The following is a 17,338-nucleotide window of genomic DNA, read 5'->3' as shown; positions in this document are numbered from 1 at the left end:
AGAGGGGGCACTCAGCCTCTCGGAGTTCATTATTAGAAAGCCAGAGGGATGCAGGGTAGGCTGCTCCCCTCCCCCTCTCCACACAAGCCTCAGGACATTTCTCACACCACTGGCCCCTCTGAAAGACTTGCCATCTCTGGTCTAGACGCTCTTTACAGAGTGGAAGGCCAGGGCCATCTCTACGGGACTTCCCAAAGCCAATCACTAAACATTTACCAAAGAACGCCCTGTGCCAGGCACTGAGGGCACAGAGGAAGGTAAAAGGGTGTCCCTGCCCTCCTGGACCCATCTGAACTTGGCACCCTGCAGGGCAGGGACTGCCTTTGTCTCGTTTTGTCTGCCCACCGCTCGGCACAGTGCCTGGCACATAGTAGGTGCTGAAAGACAACATGCAAATAGCGAAATAAAAACAAGCTCCATACAGAGAGATGGTCTCAGCCTCGGTGTCCTTCTCCGTAAAACGGGGCTAATAATAGTACTTGGCTTGCTGGATTCTCGGGGACATCTGATGAGATAACAGTGTTTCACAAGCTCTTCCAGTGACCCTTTTCCTGGCCTGTTTCCCAGAAGGTCCAGCTAGTGATGGCACAGCTGCTCCAGGGCCCGGTGCCTGTTGTGCCCAGTGTTCCTCAGGCCATTCCATGGGTGGCTGAAAGACTCCTGGAGCCTCGGGCTCTCTTAGCACACAGCTTGGCTGTCTCTGTCTCTGTCTCAAGGAAGCTTTCTGTCCCCTGTAGCTTGGGGGGGGGGGCAGGAGGAGTGAGGGACTGGGCAGCTTTCCTGAATTCCAGGCGAGACTATCTAATAATACTATCTAGTAAGTGGCTCAAACAAGAAAGAAAAGTGTCCTTGGCCGCCCGCCCATGGCTGGCATCTCCCACTCGGGTAAACGAGGGGCCCAAATCCCCCAGGGGTCTGTGGGGAGGAAATGCTCCCAGACTGGAAGAGCTCTTCCTAATTGAATGAGGGGACGCTGGGGAACTCCGATGGGGATTGCAGTCATTCGATAAAGGAAGCGCCAGAGAAATCAGTGCTGGGAGAGCGCTGCCACCGCCGTGGAGATGGGAAATGAGACTGTGACGGAGCAGAAAGCCCTTCGATTGGAAGGGAGCGCGACATAGAATTAGCAGCGCGGTGGGCTGCTTCGTCTGAAAGAAGAGCTGCTCATTTCCCCTAATAAGCACACGACGCTCTTCAGACGCCTTCATTGCACACGATTAAGGAACAAAACAGGAGACTCCTTCCTTAGCAAAGGGTTCCAACCTCCCAGAGCATCTCAGCCTGCACAGATAGGAGGGAGCCTGGGAAAGTGGCTTGCCCAAAGCTAATGGCTTGTTGCCTTTGGTGCACCTTTGGGGTTCTTGCCCCTTGCACCCAGGCCTGAATTCTCTGCTATCCGTCTGACACCAGAATGGCAGGGGAGGAGCCATGGAGATCAGCCCCCCTCCCTCCTTAGCCAAGGTGTTTGTGGGGGCTGGGGGAGGTTCCCCAGCTTCCCCCCCCCCCATTTCTCAAGGGCACCTAATGAGCTCCTGCTCTTCTAATCTCCCTGGGGCTCCTCCGTCACTCGCTCACTCTCCAGCACTGTCTACACCACTGAGCCCCATTGAGCTGGCAGAGGCAAACAATCAGCCCTCACTCACCCCGGCCTCCAGGGAAGCTCCAAGTTTCTCTACCAACAGGCCTCCCTTCTTGCCCACCCCAGGCACTAACGGAGCCTGGACAGCTCCGGACCAGCCTCTCAGTCCCTCCTGTCAAATGGAGGGCCCCAGTGGATGCTCCCTTCAGGATTATTTCTAAGGCCCTTCACAGTTCTAGCTCTGTGCTCATCCCCATCCCCTAAAGAAGCTCCAGGATCATCCCCGAGGGCTGGAAAAGGCCGGCCCCAGGCCTTGTTTCCTAGCATAGCCTGAGCCCACAATAGCCAAGTTGGGACCCAGATCCTCGCCCCCAGGTTCGAACGCACTCTAGCCAGGCGGAGTGCTCCATCGGGACGGGGAACCCATTGGGAATCCCACGTCAGGCCCGGGAGTGGGTTCCTGGATAGTGGAGGGGCTGGTGTGCCAGTCCGCCTGGCCGCCTTGTCTTCGGGTCCCAACAGAGGGAGACAAGGGGGCGGGGCTCCCAGCCAGCCCCTTCCCAAGAGGCCTGCGTGTCTTGGGAGGACCAAGGGAGGGGCTGGAGAGCTGTCTCGGCCCCCTCGTTGCTCATCATGCGGGCCAGCTGCAAAGCCGCCCCTCAGGGGCTGAAGGCATGGAGGTGGAGGTGGAGAAGCCGGCAGCGATCCAGCTTAGGGGCGGGTCTGTGGTGCCCAGAAGAGCCGGTGGCTCCACGTTGAGCCGCACAGCCCCAGTCTGGGTGCTGGAGGGAAAGGAGGAGGCTCCCCGGCGCCAGGCGCCCCATCACCAGCCCGGCCAGCGCTCCCAGGCCTGGCTCTGGGCCTCGGCCTCTGGTAGCACGGCAGGGAGGGGGCGTCGCTGGACCCATGGCGGCCCTTGGCGCCATCAGCTTCTTTCTAACTGGCTGCTGACTTGGGAGCCTGAAGGCCTTCCCGGGGCTGGGGGTGCGAGCAGCACTGGCTCGGGCCACCTAAGTTCAGGGAACCCTGGCTGGCGGCTGCCCTGGGCCCCGCCCGGCTGAGGCCTGCCCCCCCCCCCACTCCGAAAGGACGGCCCAGCCGGTCCACCAGGAGGAGGCGGCGCGGAAGAGCAGCCCTGGGCAGCCCCTCGCTCGCTCACGCGGTCTGGCCTTGGGAGGAGGTGCTGGGCTGGGGAGGCGTCCAGAGCGCCCCCCCCCGGCCGGCAGGAGCACCCTTTAAGGCGGGGGCTGCCTTGCAGGTATCCGGGATCCTCCGGAGCTTCCAACGAGGCTGCTCCCTTCGACAAGAAGCGGAGCCGCAGGCCAGGGCTCTCTGGGGCTGTGCCCGGCGCCCGGGCCAGCTTGGCTCGCGGCTCTCCACGACTCCTGCTCACTCGGGTTCAGGGCGCCCTTCCGGCCCAGACCCGGACATCCCCACGACCAGAGGCCAGTGGCAGCCTGCAGAGAGGGAGGCAGCTCGGCGGGGAATCGCCCAGCGTCCTCCGGGGCGGAGCTCCATTGCCAAAAGCGCCCCCTCGGCCGCGCGGCTCTTCGGGGGGCCTCCCGAAGGCTCTGCAGCAGCCTGGAGATCCTTCACGCCAGAGCAGGCGGCCCCAGCGGGGCTCTGGCCAGGCGCTGTCCGAGGTGCTGAGGGTGTGCGCATGCGCCCTGCCCTCGGGCCGCCCAGGAAACCTAACTAGGAGCGGTGGGTGGGGCAGGGCTGCGGCGGGAGGGAGGCTGCTGGACGGAAGCCCGCTGTGGTTTAGCTGATCTGCTCGTCCCTGGCGCGGGGCTCAGTGAAAAGGGAAAGCAAAGCCGGAGCTCCCGGTCTGTCTCTTCCCTGCGCCTTTCCGCCTCATTGGCACGCCTCAGAGTCGGAGCTAGGCGGGCCTTTGGCTCTTCCAGTGGCCGGCAGAGGCCCTTTTCTGGCCGGGTGACCCCATGGGGGGAGGGGAGCCTCAGCACAGACCCTGGAGTGGTTCGCCACTTTCTCTGCAGCTCATTTTTCAAAAGAGGAGCCTGAGGCAAACAGGGCCTGAGCCCAGATTGGAACTCGGGAGGATGACTGCCCCGCAGAGGCACCGTGGCACCCCTCGCTGCCCAGCTAGCAGTTAGACCAAGATTTGCACCCATTTGATCCTCACCGGCCACGCCCGAGAGCGGCTCTGATTGTTCTTATTTACAGATGGAGCAGCCCAGGCTGAGACAGGTTCAATGACTTGCTCAGGCTCGTGTGTGCAGCTAGGAGTTGTCTGAGGCAGGATTTGAACTCAGGTCTTCCTGCCTCCAGGGCTCCACCCAGGGTATCAGCAAGCCTTTGAGTTGGGGTCTGTTTTGCCTTTGGGGGTAGGAAATGATGGGGTTCAAGGTCTGCGAGGGCACCGGCCCGTCTCCTGCCCCCTTCCTTGTCTTTTCCTTTCAGGAGGATCTCCAACACTTGGCTCAGCACCGGCTGGTTCACCATGACCATCGCACTGGAGCTCTGCGAGCGGATCAATGTCTACGGCATGGTGCCCCCCGACTTCTGCAGGTAGGTAGGCAGCCAGGCGGGGGCCATTCAGGGGCCTTCAGCCACCAGCCCCACCGGATCCTGAAGCCATTAATGAGCCCCCAAGGCCCCAGGCTTTACTGTGGGGTAGAGAAGGGGAGGCCTTGGGCCACCCATCTCGGGGGTCCCACTGCTCCCCCAAATCCTCATCAGGCAGAATGGGCCACCAGGCCAGAGCAGCCTCTTCCTTTTCTTCTCCTGACCCTCAGAGAGGCTCCCCGGCCGCCCCTCACCTTCATTCCAGTTGAGTGGTTTATGGGAAAGGAAGCTGCCTCTGCCCTCCCCCCCAAGGGGCACCCAGAGAGCCCTCGGGGCAGCTGAGGGGAGGAAGCTGCTCCTTTAGAGCATCAGCAGTCTAGATTTCAAACGTTTCCATGGTAACCCTCTGCCTGCATCCAGGGCTGTGAAAGTCCCCCATGGCCGGGGCATCAGCAGTCAGACAGACACACAGAGGCTCCCCCACCCTCCTGAGGAGCCCCTCCTGGGGTGGAGCAGCACCGGGAGGGGGGGACGAGGCCTCGGAGCAGGGGTGGCTGAGCGCCGAGCACCATGGCACAGTCACGTGGAGCCCTCGGTCTGCAGATCGTTCTGGGCATTGGTCAGGTGCGGCTTCTCATTTAGAAGTGGCCTCCGACGGGCCGTTGGCTGCCCATCTGTTTAACGGCGCGTGTGGCTGCCCATTAGGTGCTGCGATGCTCTGGCGCCCCTGCATGTTCCCACATCTCTCATCAGAAGCCAAAGAATTGTCCACACTGAGCCGGCTCTTCAAGGGAGCCGGGAGCATTCCCCCTTCGGAGGCCGGCTGGCCTCTCCTTTCTGAGGAAGCGGCCCCCTCAGCCCCCCAGGAAACCCATCAGGGCAGTGGGCAGAGAGCCAGGCCTGGAGTCAGGAAGACTCGAGTTCAAAGGCAGCCCCAGACGCTGTTTAGCTGTGTGACCCTGGACGCATCGTTTGGCCTTTGTCTGCCTCATTTCCCCATCTGGAAAATGGGGATAGTCATAGCAGCGACCTCCCAGGGCTGTAAAGGAGATGATGCAGTTAAAGCCTTTGGCCAACCATGAGGTGATACATCAGCCTAAGCTATTACCAGTCTCTGCCCAGACGCTGGAGTCCAAAGAAAGGATTTAACGGGAGCCTGGTGCCTTCTGACTGGTTTTTGGCAGCTCTGGGGTGTCTCCCCCAATGGGGAGAGATTCTGCAACCCCCCAGCCCCAAAGAGACCCAGGCAAGTCGGAGAGCAGGGAGGTGACTTGGAAGTTGTCTCATTCGACCCCCCACATTTCACAGATGAGGAAATGCAGCCCCACAGAAGGGAGAGGGCTGGGAGGTCCACTGAGCCAAGGGTGCACTGCAGAGGCCTCAGGAGCCTGGGCCAAAGGAGGAGGCCAGGCCTGGACTCTAGAGCCTAGGGGTCAGAGCCTCCCAGCCCTCTGTCCACCCACGCTGCCGGTTTACGTCTGGGCGCCACACTAGGGAAGGCCTGGGTGAGCTGGGATGCACCAGGGCCACCTTCAGAGCCTCAGGGACCTGAAGAGATTTAGCCCACCAAGAGAAGTCTTGCAGGTGGCCCACAGCGTCTGCCACCCTCAGAATGGCCACAAAGAAGTGGAGCAGCCGACCTCGGAGTCAGTCCCAAATAAGGAAGTTGTGCAGCAGCAAGTTGCCCCCCAGCAATCAGCACCACCCAAAAGGCAGATGGGCTCCCTCACCCTAACATGGCCTTCCCTCCCCATCAATCTGGATGGCTGCGGAGACAGGCAGGGGGTGGGCAGGGGGACTGGTGCTCAAGCCCTGCAATGGTCCAGACAGACTCTGAACCCCAGAGAGCTGGAGGACCTTGAGTAAGTCCCTTACCTTCTGCCTTCCTCAGTTTCTTCATCTATAAAACCGGTATAGTCACAGTTCCTTGCCTTGCAGGAGCTTGTGAGGACCAAACGAGATAAGATGTACAGAGCGCTTGGTGCACTTCCTCTGGCACATAGTAGGCATTTAATAGGTGCTTGTTTCCTTCCTCCTTTTCTCCCTTTGTTCCCTATTTCCTCCCTTCCTCCCCTGCCTCCATAGTTCAGGACCTGAGGATGCCTCCAAGGTTCTGGGGTAGCCCCAGGGGATGGGGCTCATCTCCCTAAACCAGCGTGGGGATGGGGGTAGTCTACAGGAGCCCTGCAGCCCCCCCCAACTTAAGCATCTTCCATGCCCGGGCCTCGGCTCCCCACTCCTTCGTCCAGGCCCACACACGTCTCCGTGCAAAGGGGAAGCCGGCATACCTGGCGCAGGCAGAAGAGCGCCAAGTCCCAACCCCCCAGCTCTGGGCAGGACGCCAGGCTACCGTGACCAATCCAACGCTGGCTTCTCCCTGTCCATGGCTATCTCTCCTTGAGGCTGCTCGAAGACGGGGTCAGGTAGAGGCTTGTGACTCCCAGGTGGACCAACCCAGGACGCTGCGGCCGGGAGGAGCCAAGCAGAGCCTGCCCTGGAGCCCACGCCTTCCGGCCCCAAAGCCAGGACCCTCTCGGCCACCCCCGGCCACGGCCGGACTAGAAAGGGGCAGACACGGGGCAGGGAAACAGGGTGTCCCTGAGACCCGCAGCTGAGGGGTCGCGGCATTCACTGCCCGAACTGGGGCAGAATGAGGGCAGCCGGGCAGCCCCGCCGGGCATTTTCCTGACCAGCCTCTCAGGGAAGACATAAGGAGGCTCCTGAACCAGAGCACGGCATGCGCGGCGTGTGGCACCAGAGCGGGCCGGCCTGCAGCGTCCTCCAGGGGCAGAGTCAGACGCCGCTCCTGCCATCCTTCCTTTCCCTGGGGGAAACTGAGGTGAGCTCGGGCAGGGCGAACTCCTGGGGGGGCCCAGGTGTCCAGCTCCAACGCTCATGCCTGCGCTTGTCTCCGGGGCCGTTGGCGCATGCACAGGCCGCCGCTAAAGTTGGCGACGTCCCTCCGCCCCCGCCGGGGCTGCCTGTCTCCCCAGGAAGTTCTAGGGGACTCAGAGAAGCAGAGTAGAGGCCCGTCATTCGGCCCATGAGCAAGGAGGGGGTCCAGAGCACCTCTGAAACCCGACTGGGGCGAAGGAGCCGCCCGAGCCTCTGCTTCCTGCCCCAGCCTGTCCCCAGGAGCGCCTCCCTTCCCTTCTCCTCTGCCAAAGGGTCTCCTGGCCTTGGGGCCGGTGGGCGCAGGGGAGCCCTTGGGGCTGTGCCAGAACCACCAAGACTGAGCTGACCCGCCACGCAGGCTTCAGAGCTAGAAGGACTCAAAGCCGTCTCTCCCAGCCTCCGCGCCTTACGGAGAAGGAGAGCGAAGCCAGCCACGGACCCAGAGGGACACGGGGAGTAACGCCACCATCGGAACTCAGGCCCGGCTCCCCTGCCACTGGGCCCTGTGGCCTCCCGGCAGAGAAGCTCTCGCAGTCCTTCTGGAATCACCTGGTCTGATGGACGTGACATCCAGGGCTGTCTAGTCCGGCTCTACCACAGCAGCCTCTCAAATCCAGACGAGCCCTTCTGAGCACGCGGCCTCCATCTGGTCGGCATTCTGTGGAAGCCGGGGTCGTCCCGGGGGAAGATTCGCACCTGGGGCCGGAGCTTACAGCTCCGGCAGGAAGGGGTGCAGACTCGCTAAATCCAGGGCGACGTCAGACACGGAAGTACCTTGGCCGGCCCCGAGAGGGCTGGCTGGACATTGTGGGGCTGTGCAGGAGTCCGAGTCTGGACACTGAGCGGAGGCGGAAGGGCAGGAAGGGCTGAGGTCTCCCTGGGGGTGGGAGGGGACGCTGTCCAGCAGGCCAGCAGAGCGGTTTCCCGGAGGAGGCCATGGCGGCTCCGGCCTCCTTCTGCCCGTTCTCAGCGGCCCTCGGGACAGGCTGCCCCCGTCAGTCCCGCGCCATTCGCACAAGCGTCTGTCCCCAGCCCGCTTCCTACAGCGTGTCCTGAGCTCTGATGACCCGGTTAGAAGCAGCGAGCCTCTGGCTCCCCCCGACCATCTGCTGGCGCAGCTCGGCCTCGGCTCGCACCCCAAACACGGCTTTTGGACTCACCGTCGACGCAGGGTGTGTCCGACAAGTTTCTGCTAAGGCCGTCCATCCGCCAGGACTTCGTGCAAGCCTACTATGTGCAAAGGAAAAAGAAGGGCCAGCCTCATGGGGGACGACATGCAAACGGAGATCCGCGTAGGCTGAGCTGGAGGTCGCCAGTAGAGATGGGCGGAGATGTAAGAAGGCAGGAAAGATCATGGCGGAGGCAGCGGCTCATAAAGGCTTCCAATGCCAAACAGGACTTGGAGGAGGAAGCTCTGGGGCGGGGCGGGGAGGGGAGGGGACGCCCAGGGCAGTTCTGCACTTCAGGAAAGCCCTTTGGATAGCGGGTGGGAAGAGACTGCGGTCCCGCCATGAGGTAAGACGGGCAGCACCAGAGGAGGGGTTTGAGGGAGAGACGCTGTCAGAGTAAGAGCAGCACGTCTGGGCTACAGATTGGATACGGTGGGGGGAGAGTGAGGACGTGAGGCTGCCCAGCGGTGTGGCCACAGGGCAGGGGACCCCGGAGGGGGCACGTCTGTCGTGTCGGTGGCTTTCTCCAGTGCCATCCCTCGGGCTCTGTTCCTGGTGCGTCTTTCCTCGGGTAGAGACTGTGCTGGGTTTCCCCTCTTCTTGTCCCGAAAGTCTGGCCAGCCAGCCTTCGGGCACGTGGGCAAATGCCTGGGAATCAAATGTCTGAATCCATGGTGTCCGGCTGGGGTCGCGGAGCTTTGCTGCACCGTAAGGAATCCCGAGAATCACCGAAGACCACCATCATGTGGCCGCAGAATTGTAGGGCACCGAAGGGCCAGATGCAGCCCTAAGGACAGGCTTTCCTCTCCCTTTTGTCCCCAGGGACATGGCAGACCACCACGAGTGTCAGGCTTTAATGATATGTTCATTCAGTGGGTAGGATCTATTTTCTTGCTCGTTCTTCCTTTCCTTTTTTCTAAGGAACAGCTCTCGGGCCGGGAGATGGGGAGGGTCAGATACGTATTTAGGGGGTGTAAGAGCAAAAGTGGGGCTGTCTGTGTGACATGCGTTTGTCAGAAGGTTTCCGTATTGCTGCTAACTTTGGTTAAACTGAATTTCCCCCTTTTCACTCTTTGTCACAAAGGACAGCTTTCAGAGAAAGGAGGAAAAAACCCTGTTGGGAACTGTAGGTGACTCGAAAACCAAAACATCAATAGAAAAAAGCAGTTTAAATCAGTGATGAAATGTCAGCTCTTTGAGTTCCTCCAGAAACGTTATGGGGCTTCCCAGTAAAAGTGAACACGCTAACCTGACTCTTTCTTTTAAAAACAGACTCTATTGCCAGGCTACCTCGGCCTCTCTCCACCCCCCAGAAGGCACCCCTGACAAAAAGACGTCCACATGACATATAAAGTAGGTCTTTCACGTCTCTACCGATCAGTGCTTTCTCGAGAGGTGGACAGTTCAGTCACGCGCCAAACTAAACTCTGCTGCTGCAGACAATGTTCTCCGGCTCCCACTCATTTCACTCTTCCTGATGGTGTGTGTCTTTCCCAGCTTTTTAATGGACCTGCTCATTGTTTCTCCCAGGGCAGTAGAATTCCATCACCATCACATGCCGCAGCTTGTTCAGCCATTCCCCAGCTGGTGGACATCCTCGCGATGTCCAGTTGAGGCTCCATCTTTCCTGGAGAACACTTGCTACTCTGCTGGGAATGCCTGTTCAACAATGCAGCCTGGATGCCAAGCGAGAATGAAGAATGCTGTGATGATACATGACAAAAAAGCAATCTCTCTTCTGGCAGGAACTGAAAGCAGAAGGAGAAGCCTGCAAAAGCCTATTGTTGTCAGGGGGGTCTCCCCACCTTCAGCCTCTGCCCCCAGGAATCTTCCATTGCTTCTCTAAAAGCCATTTGTGCAATGTCGATTCCTTCTGAGCCAAGTGAGCAGCTCTGGGGTGGAGTGTGCTGAGGGCACTTAGAGTAGTCCCAGGTCTGGCAGGTAAAATCCCTGGAGAGTTTCCGGTGCCTTCACACACGGTCCATGCAGAAGCTGTTGCCAAGTCTATCTGCTACTCGTGCTCTTGTGGGGTGGGGGTGGTACAGGGACAGCTGTCAGAATGCAGCTGGTGCAGGCAAGTCACATGAGAGGAAGAGCAGGGAACCCTTAGTATAAATGAAAGGCCTACCAGCCATGGGGGTCCTCATAGAATTAGAGAACCCCAGCGGTCGCATAGCCCTGCATATGACCAGGAAGGATCCCCAAGCACAGAAAGGCATTGGCCAAATCAGAATTGAATTGAAAGGAATCTCCAAATGTGTGCTCATCCAGCCTTGGCTCCCTCCATGAGGGAGAACCTAGCACCCTCCAAGGTGGGCCATTCAAATGAGGTGATATGCTGTGAGGTGGTCCAGACTCTCACAGGGGATGGGGTCTTAGAGGTGGGATGGTGTCATTGGAATGATGAATGGGACACAGCTTTCTATTCAACCCACAGCACAGGCTTCACAGGATAAATTGCTCTGTCTTGGCTGAGGCTTGGCTTTATTTTATACCCTCATGATCACACGTCTACTTGGCACACAGTTTCATTCTCAACATACATGTTTCCATAGAACTAACAACAGACATGAAGCCTAAGGAGATAGTCAACAAAACATTGTTGCCAAGTGCAAGGTCAAAGGGTAAAGTCAACATGACCCAGATATTGTTTGGGGAATTCAGAGCACAGATTTGTCAGAAGTGTTTATGCCTAGAAAAGAGGGTCCTATCTAAGTGGGTACATAAGAATCCTTAGGTTTAACTTTGTAAGTGGACTCTCCTGGTAATATCCTGGGGGGAACAGAGTGGGACATCTGTATTAACCCTGCAAGCATGTTGCTCTCATATATTTTTCCTGGGGCTAATTAAGAATAATAATCATAGCAATTCCAATAATAAGGAGATGTTAATAAGGAAAGTCACTTAGCGGGGGTTTCAATGAGTGTTTCCATCCTTCCTGGGGGTTCTTTGCAGTCCCCGGTTTCCACATGTGACTGTGTCAAACAATGTGGTCTTTGGTGGCTCCCAACAGTGACACTGTAATCCAGGGGTCCCCAAACTATGACCCACAGGCCACATTCAGCCCCTTGAGGACATTTATCCAGCCCCCACTGCATTTCCAGAAGGGGCTCCTCTTTCATTGGTGGTCAGTGAGAGGAGCACTGTATGTGGCAGCACCACAAAGTGTGGCTTCGATCCTGTACAGCACTACTTCTGGTGATGTAATCCTTTGTGTGGAACAAAATCCTTGTTCTGAGAGTAACTGAAGGAGAACGAGGCGTCTCACAAGGGATTCTGTGGCTGCACAATGGAAGACATCAGCATGGTGAGCGGTGATCTGGGGGAGGGGATTCCACACTGTGTCTACTGCTGCCCAGTATAGTGGTGGCAGTGATGGGCTTGTGCAAGGTGTGACAGGCCCATCCCAGCCAGCACTGCAGCCTCCACTATCCCAGACAGCGGAGTACAGATTTGTTCATAGTTTTTTTTATAGTCCAGCCCTCCAAACAGTCTGAGGGACAGTGAACTGACCCCCTGTGTACAAAGTTTGGGGACCCCTGCTCTAATCAATGAGCATTTTCAGCTTATATCTGCCTCTCTGGACCTTCCTGTCACTGTTCCTAAATCTACCTTTAAGGAAACATTACAATGTAAGCCCTTGAGGGTGAGACCTGGTTGTGTCTTTCTGCATATGCTAGACACTTGGCTCAGGGCTGAGGCATCTAATAAACACTTCATTAGTGTTTACTAATTAAATGACTTAAAGGGACAGCTAGAATCCACCCATGGGCTATTTTTGAGAAGACTTATCATGACCTGGCTGAGGAACCAGGCTAGAAAAAGTTCATTATGTGATAGAGACGTGAAGAGAGAGAGGTTTTGCAGAACTTGCAAGAACCAGGGCTGGAGACCCAGCTCTAGCTGTCAGTCAAGGCAAGATTCCAACAGAGTGTTCCCAGGAGTGGCAGTTGGAGGTTTTGCTGGCAGACACTGAGAAGAGAAACTTGGCTTTTGGACTTGGTCTCTGTCTCTCGGACTCTGGGTAGTTGAAGCTGATAAGAAAAAGAAACTTGGCTTTTGAGTTGGTGGTCTATTTGAGAGTTGAGCTGGCCAAGAGAAACTTAGAGACTTAGAACTTTGTTTTTCTCTGGGATTGAAGCTGAGAAAGGAGACAAGCCAGGCTGAAGAAGAGACTTTTCTTGGTGAAGAAGAAAGAAGATTCAAACACTTGTCCTCCATCTCCCTAACTGTCTTAGAGTCACAGTTTGTGACTGGAATACTCCCTCAAACCTTCCTAAATTTATCCCCATGGTTTAGGGAAATCCTCATCCCTCTTACCTCAGTTTCCCATTCTGTTATCCCAACAAACCCCTTGACTTGAAAAAGGAAAGGAAAAGAATATCTTTATAGTTTATTCAAGTGGGGAGGAAAGGAGCCAAAGGCTTCAAGAAGAACTGGGTGGAGAGGGTTGGTTAAGGGAGGAAGTGAGGGAGGAAGGAGGTTAGGAAATAGATTGATCCATCAGGTATCAGTAGGGATCAGAAGGCAAACCCCAGAGTAAACCCCAGAGCAGTGTCCCCTGTGAACCAACATCCCTGTGTGGCATCCCTCAGCATTTCTCATTCCTACCTCCATTACCAACAAGCAGCCTCAGGTTCCTATAGCAGCCCTCTCTAGTCACAAGCCAGAGAACAACAGTTTCCCCTCAGTTTATAATCTCTATATCAAGCAGTAATAAGTTTCCTCAGTTTACTTCTCTATTTCAACAAGTAATAGTTTCCAATCAGTTTACTATTCTATTTCAATTAGTTGTTGCTTAGTCATTTTTCAGTCATCTCTGACTCTTGGTGACTTCATTTGGAGTTTTCTTGACAGAGATACTGGAGTAGTTTGTTCGTTTCTTCTCCAGCTCATATTTACAGATGAGGAATTGAGGCCAACAGAGACAAAGCTAAGTGCCTGAGGCTGGATTTGATGACTCTTCCTGACTTCCGGTCCAGCCCTCTATTTAATGCACCACCTAGCAGCCCCCAAAATAAGATAAGATAGGAGCAGCTAGGTGGCACTTAGCTTGGAATTTGGAAAACCAGAGTTCAAATGCAATCTCATTCTCCTCTGTTTGCCTCAGTTTCTGCTTTAGTAAAATGAGGATAATAATATCACCTACTCTGTGAGGATTAGATGAGATTATCATTGTAGAATGTAGTACCTGGGATATAGTGAGTACTCTATGAATGTTAGCCAATAGGAGTAGAAGAAGGAAAGACAGAGTGTCATCAGATGGTGACTGCTCTGCACCACACCAATATGCTTCTCATGAGAGTATCCAAGCCCAACAGAGAAGGGAGGGTTAGTTGGGAGAAAGCACAGCAGAATCTGGGCAGAACTCTTGCATTCATGTTTTCAGGAACTGCCTGGCTGGAGTGTTGAGTCAGTCATCTGACCAGCTTTTAAGTGCCTCCCATGAGCCAGGAACAGCGCTAAATACTAGAGGCAGAGCAAGAACAATTCAGATGGTCCCTGATTTTAAGGGGATTACATTCTAATGCATCTGATCATGACTTTCAGGTAGTCTAATAATTCTTAAATTATCTCTCCTGGATCTATTTTCCAAGTCATTTTTTTCAATGAGAAATGTCATATTTTCTATTTTTTTCATTCTTTTGATTTACTTTATTGTTTCTTGATGTCTCATGAAGTCATTAGCTTCTATTTACCCAATTCTAATTTTTAAAGACTGAATTTCTTCCATGACTTTTTGATCTTTCTTTTCCATTTAGTCCATTCTACTTTTCGTGGAACTCTTTTCTTCATTGGATTTTGTGCCTCTTTTTCCAGTTGATCAAATTTGCTTTTTAAACTGCTATTTTCTTTTTGCATTACTTTCATTTCTTTTCCTTATTTTTCCTCAACCTGTCTTATTTGATTGTTGAATTCTTTTTGAGTTCTTCCAGTACTTGAGCCCAATTTCCATTTTTTTTCTTTGAAGATTTTCATGTGGTTGTTTGGATCTCTCCATCCCCTGTTGATTTTGTGTTTTGCTCTTTGTTGTCATAGAAATTGTTCAGGATTAAGAATTTCTTTTGCTGTTTGCTCGTTTTCCCAGTCTTTTTTTTTTTGCCTCTAGACTGGGAATTCTGAAAAATGCTGATTCTGTCTCCTCTGCTTCTGGTTTGCAGGTTCTGCACCGTGAGCTATTTTGCCCCTGGGCTAGGTCTTTTATCTCAGCAGGGCAGGCTTGAAAGGGCCAAGAGCTATGGACTTCCAGACATCACTGGAAGGCTGGTGCCAGGACCTGGGACTTCAAGGGGTGGGTCTGAGGTGCTCTTTTATTGGTGTAGTCTGCATCCTGGAGTCCCAAAGGTGGCCTGTGCCCAGGCTAGGAACCTGGTGTGGTGGTGATGGGGGAAGGGTTGGTCAGCACTCCCCTGTGTACAGTTTTGCTTCTAGTTCCCCCTTGACCTGAAAAAATCAACTCTCTCTGCCTACCTTTCATGTTGTGTTCACCAGAAGAGCCCTCTCACTCCATCTTGATGTTGGTGTTTGACTCCTGTCATTTTGAGGTTCTTTTTAAAGATTGGTTTGGAAGGAGTTGGAGAGGTTTCAACTTTTGCTGCTACTAAGCCGCCATCTTGGCTCCTCCTCCTTTAATGCATCTTAGAGCACAATGATGTGAAAATTCCCTCCAGGAATGCGGGTCTGACATGTAAAACCCAGTGGAATTGCTCATTGGTTATGGGAGGGGGGTGGGAGAAGGGGAGGGAAAGAACATGAATCATGGAACCATGGAAACATATTCTAAATTAATTTAATGAAAATTTTCAAATAAAAAAAGGAATGCTAGTCAGAAGCCAACCCTCCCCTCACATCTTGGGTGATTCTGGTTCAGATCCTCCAGTGATTCTTCCTCTGGGCTCTATCAAGTAAGTTGAACTTGTCACCCTAGATTTCTTACCATTCATTCTGACGCCTGTCAGGCCCTCCTGCTTTTCTAGTTGGGGGGTTTCGATGGTGTCATTTCTGCCACTTCCCCTGTTGACAGAAATTTTAAATCACGACTGCATGGGGGCATCCTCGTCAGAGCCTGAGAACTGGCCAAAGGAAGTTGTAACAGCACTAACTTCCTCCTCCATGGGTAGTGAGTGCTAATGGTCAAGAGGACTGGCTCCCTTTCCTCTATGGTGATATGCTGGGACCTCTGCCTGTACGGCACGTATGCCTTATCTCCATTGGCTAAACCATAGCTTTAACTCTTTGGAGACTGCGGCCATCAGCCGTGACTTGAAGCTACGTGGCATACCTTGAAGAAGGTCGATTCAAAGGATGAGCATCTGTCCAGCAGGCCGAGGGAAGGAAGCAAAGGGTGCCTCACTCTTTTACTCCCTTTACACTATCAAATACTCTTCTTTTACAAATAAAGAAACTGAGGCCCAGGGAAGGCCAAAAAGCCAAAATGTGCCCCATTTGGGGTCTGGCTCGAGATCCTCAAATTACAGGGCTGACTCTCAAGTTCTGCCCTTCCCCGCGTTTTCCTGGCCCGTGACTGGAGACTTGAAATGGGCCAGGATCAAGGGCTCCGTGGCAGTCTGCGGTCTCGTATGGCTGTGGCTGTCCGTGTCCCACCACCCCCTTGGAGTCCCTTCGCGGAGAGCTGCCCCGCTTCCGTTTAGCAGGCACAGAATCTCTCCGCATGCTTACTGCTTCAGTGTCTGATGGGGCAGCTGGTAGCACTTGGTCTACCGGGGGGAGCCTCCTTCTTGCAGCCAGCACAGCCTCTTACTGTGGGTGCCTTTTCTCCTCCCCACAGGGACCCCGGGCACCCTTCGGTGCCTTACCACTACTACGAGCCTTCGGGGCCGGACGAATGCACGATGTACATCTCCCACGAGCGGGGCCGGAAGGGCAGCCACCACCGCTTCATCACGGAGAAGCGAGTCTTTGAGAGCTGGGCCCGGGCGTTCAACATCCACTTCTTTCAGCCGCACTGGAAGCCAGAGTCGCTCGCCACCCGCCGCCCAGAGACCAAGCCCGCCTTCTGAAGGGAGCCGCCGCCTCCGGGCTCCTGGCCAGGGAGAACGGGAGGGTCCCGGTCCTGGGGATGGGGAGGGCCCGGTTGCAGCCCTCCAGGACGGCACAGCACCTGCTTTTCCTTTTCACACCAATGTAGCCGACGGGTCCGGCCGAAGGGGCACCGTCCCCTCCCGGCAGACCAGGCCGCCGCTGCTGAAAAGTCCGCTTCTCTTTGGCCTGCCTTCAGAGCCAGGCAGAGCCGGGAGGACGGGGCCGCCATCCCCCCACAGTCGCTCCTGAAGGGGACGTGGCCCGTGTCTCAGCTGCCGTCGCCCTCCCGCCGCCACCTCTCCGGACCCCTGTGGGCAGCCTCGGCCATCGCCGTGGCTCTTCAGTCGCCCCTTGCCACGCCTTTCTCCGTGCGAATCGACAGGACGGACCTAGCGGGGAGTCTCAGCGACACTCGAGGCCTTGCTGGCCTCTGCGCTCCCGCCTGCGGTTTTCTTTCTCGCGGTCCTGTCTGTCTCTAATGAAAATTGCTGATGGCTCGGGGAGGCCTCCCTCCCCGGCGATGGTGGCTGTGTGTTTCTTTTTGTCTTTTCCATTCCAGAACTAGGCTGCGCGCACCTGAGCGTGGGGAAGGGTCTCTGGGGACGCGGGGCCACTCAAGCCACAGGTCCCCTGCACGACGCGGCCTTTCACAGCAAGAGCCCCGGCCCCTTGGGGGGAAGAATCGATGGGAGCGCCGCCAGCCTCAAACCCAAGCGTAGTCGTCCCTAAAGAAACGGCCCCCAGAGAGACGAGACGAGCGTAATACTAAGTTCCCATCGTAAGAAAGTCAGCACGTTCTTGAGGCGATGGCATGACTACTGACAGGCCAGAGTTTCTCTGGCAATCTGCTATTCTCTGTAGCCTCCTAGGCTTCCCTCCCTGCTCCCTAGAGCCCTGTGGGTGAACCTATGGCACATGTGCCAGAGCATGCCAGAGGACGCTGCTTCCCTCCCCCTCTCCATGAGTGCCACATGACCTGCCCCTCTGACCAGCAGCCAGTGGGAGTGCTTCCTCCCTCCCCTGTCTGGGGTAAGGTGGGGGGTGGGGCTCACATGTGGTCTGATGTGCAGTTTGGGCATTCCGTCTCTAAAAGGTTCGCCATCACTGCTCCAGAGCCTCCCTTTTC

The 17,338-nt window shown here is 55.7% G+C and overlaps 1 protein-coding gene across 1 annotated transcript in view; it reads left to right on the top strand.

Annotated features, from left to right (window-relative positions):
* ST6GALNAC5 (ST6 N-acetylgalactosaminide alpha-2,6-sialyltransferase 5) overlaps positions 1-16,738 on the top strand; it is a 140,529-nt gene extending 123,791 nt beyond the window's left edge. The window contains exons 4-5 of the mRNA XM_007480144.3: positions 4,001-4,108; positions 15,959-16,738. Of these exons, the coding sequence (XP_007480206.1) occupies positions 4,001-4,108; positions 15,959-16,190 (340 nt within the window). The 3' untranslated portion in view covers positions 16,191-16,738. The remainder of the gene's footprint in view (positions 1-4,000; positions 4,109-15,958) is intronic.
* Positions 16,739-17,338: the final 600 nt, after the last annotated feature.

This window comes from Monodelphis domestica, chromosome 2, assembly GCF_027887165.1.
Source record: "Monodelphis domestica isolate mMonDom1 chromosome 2, mMonDom1.pri, whole genome shotgun sequence".
In the NCBI taxonomy this organism is placed as follows: Eukaryota; Metazoa; Chordata; class Mammalia; order Didelphimorphia; family Didelphidae; genus Monodelphis; species Monodelphis domestica.
The sequence above is the reverse complement of the archived record's forward strand: the minus strand, read 5'-3'. Positions and strand labels throughout refer to the sequence as shown.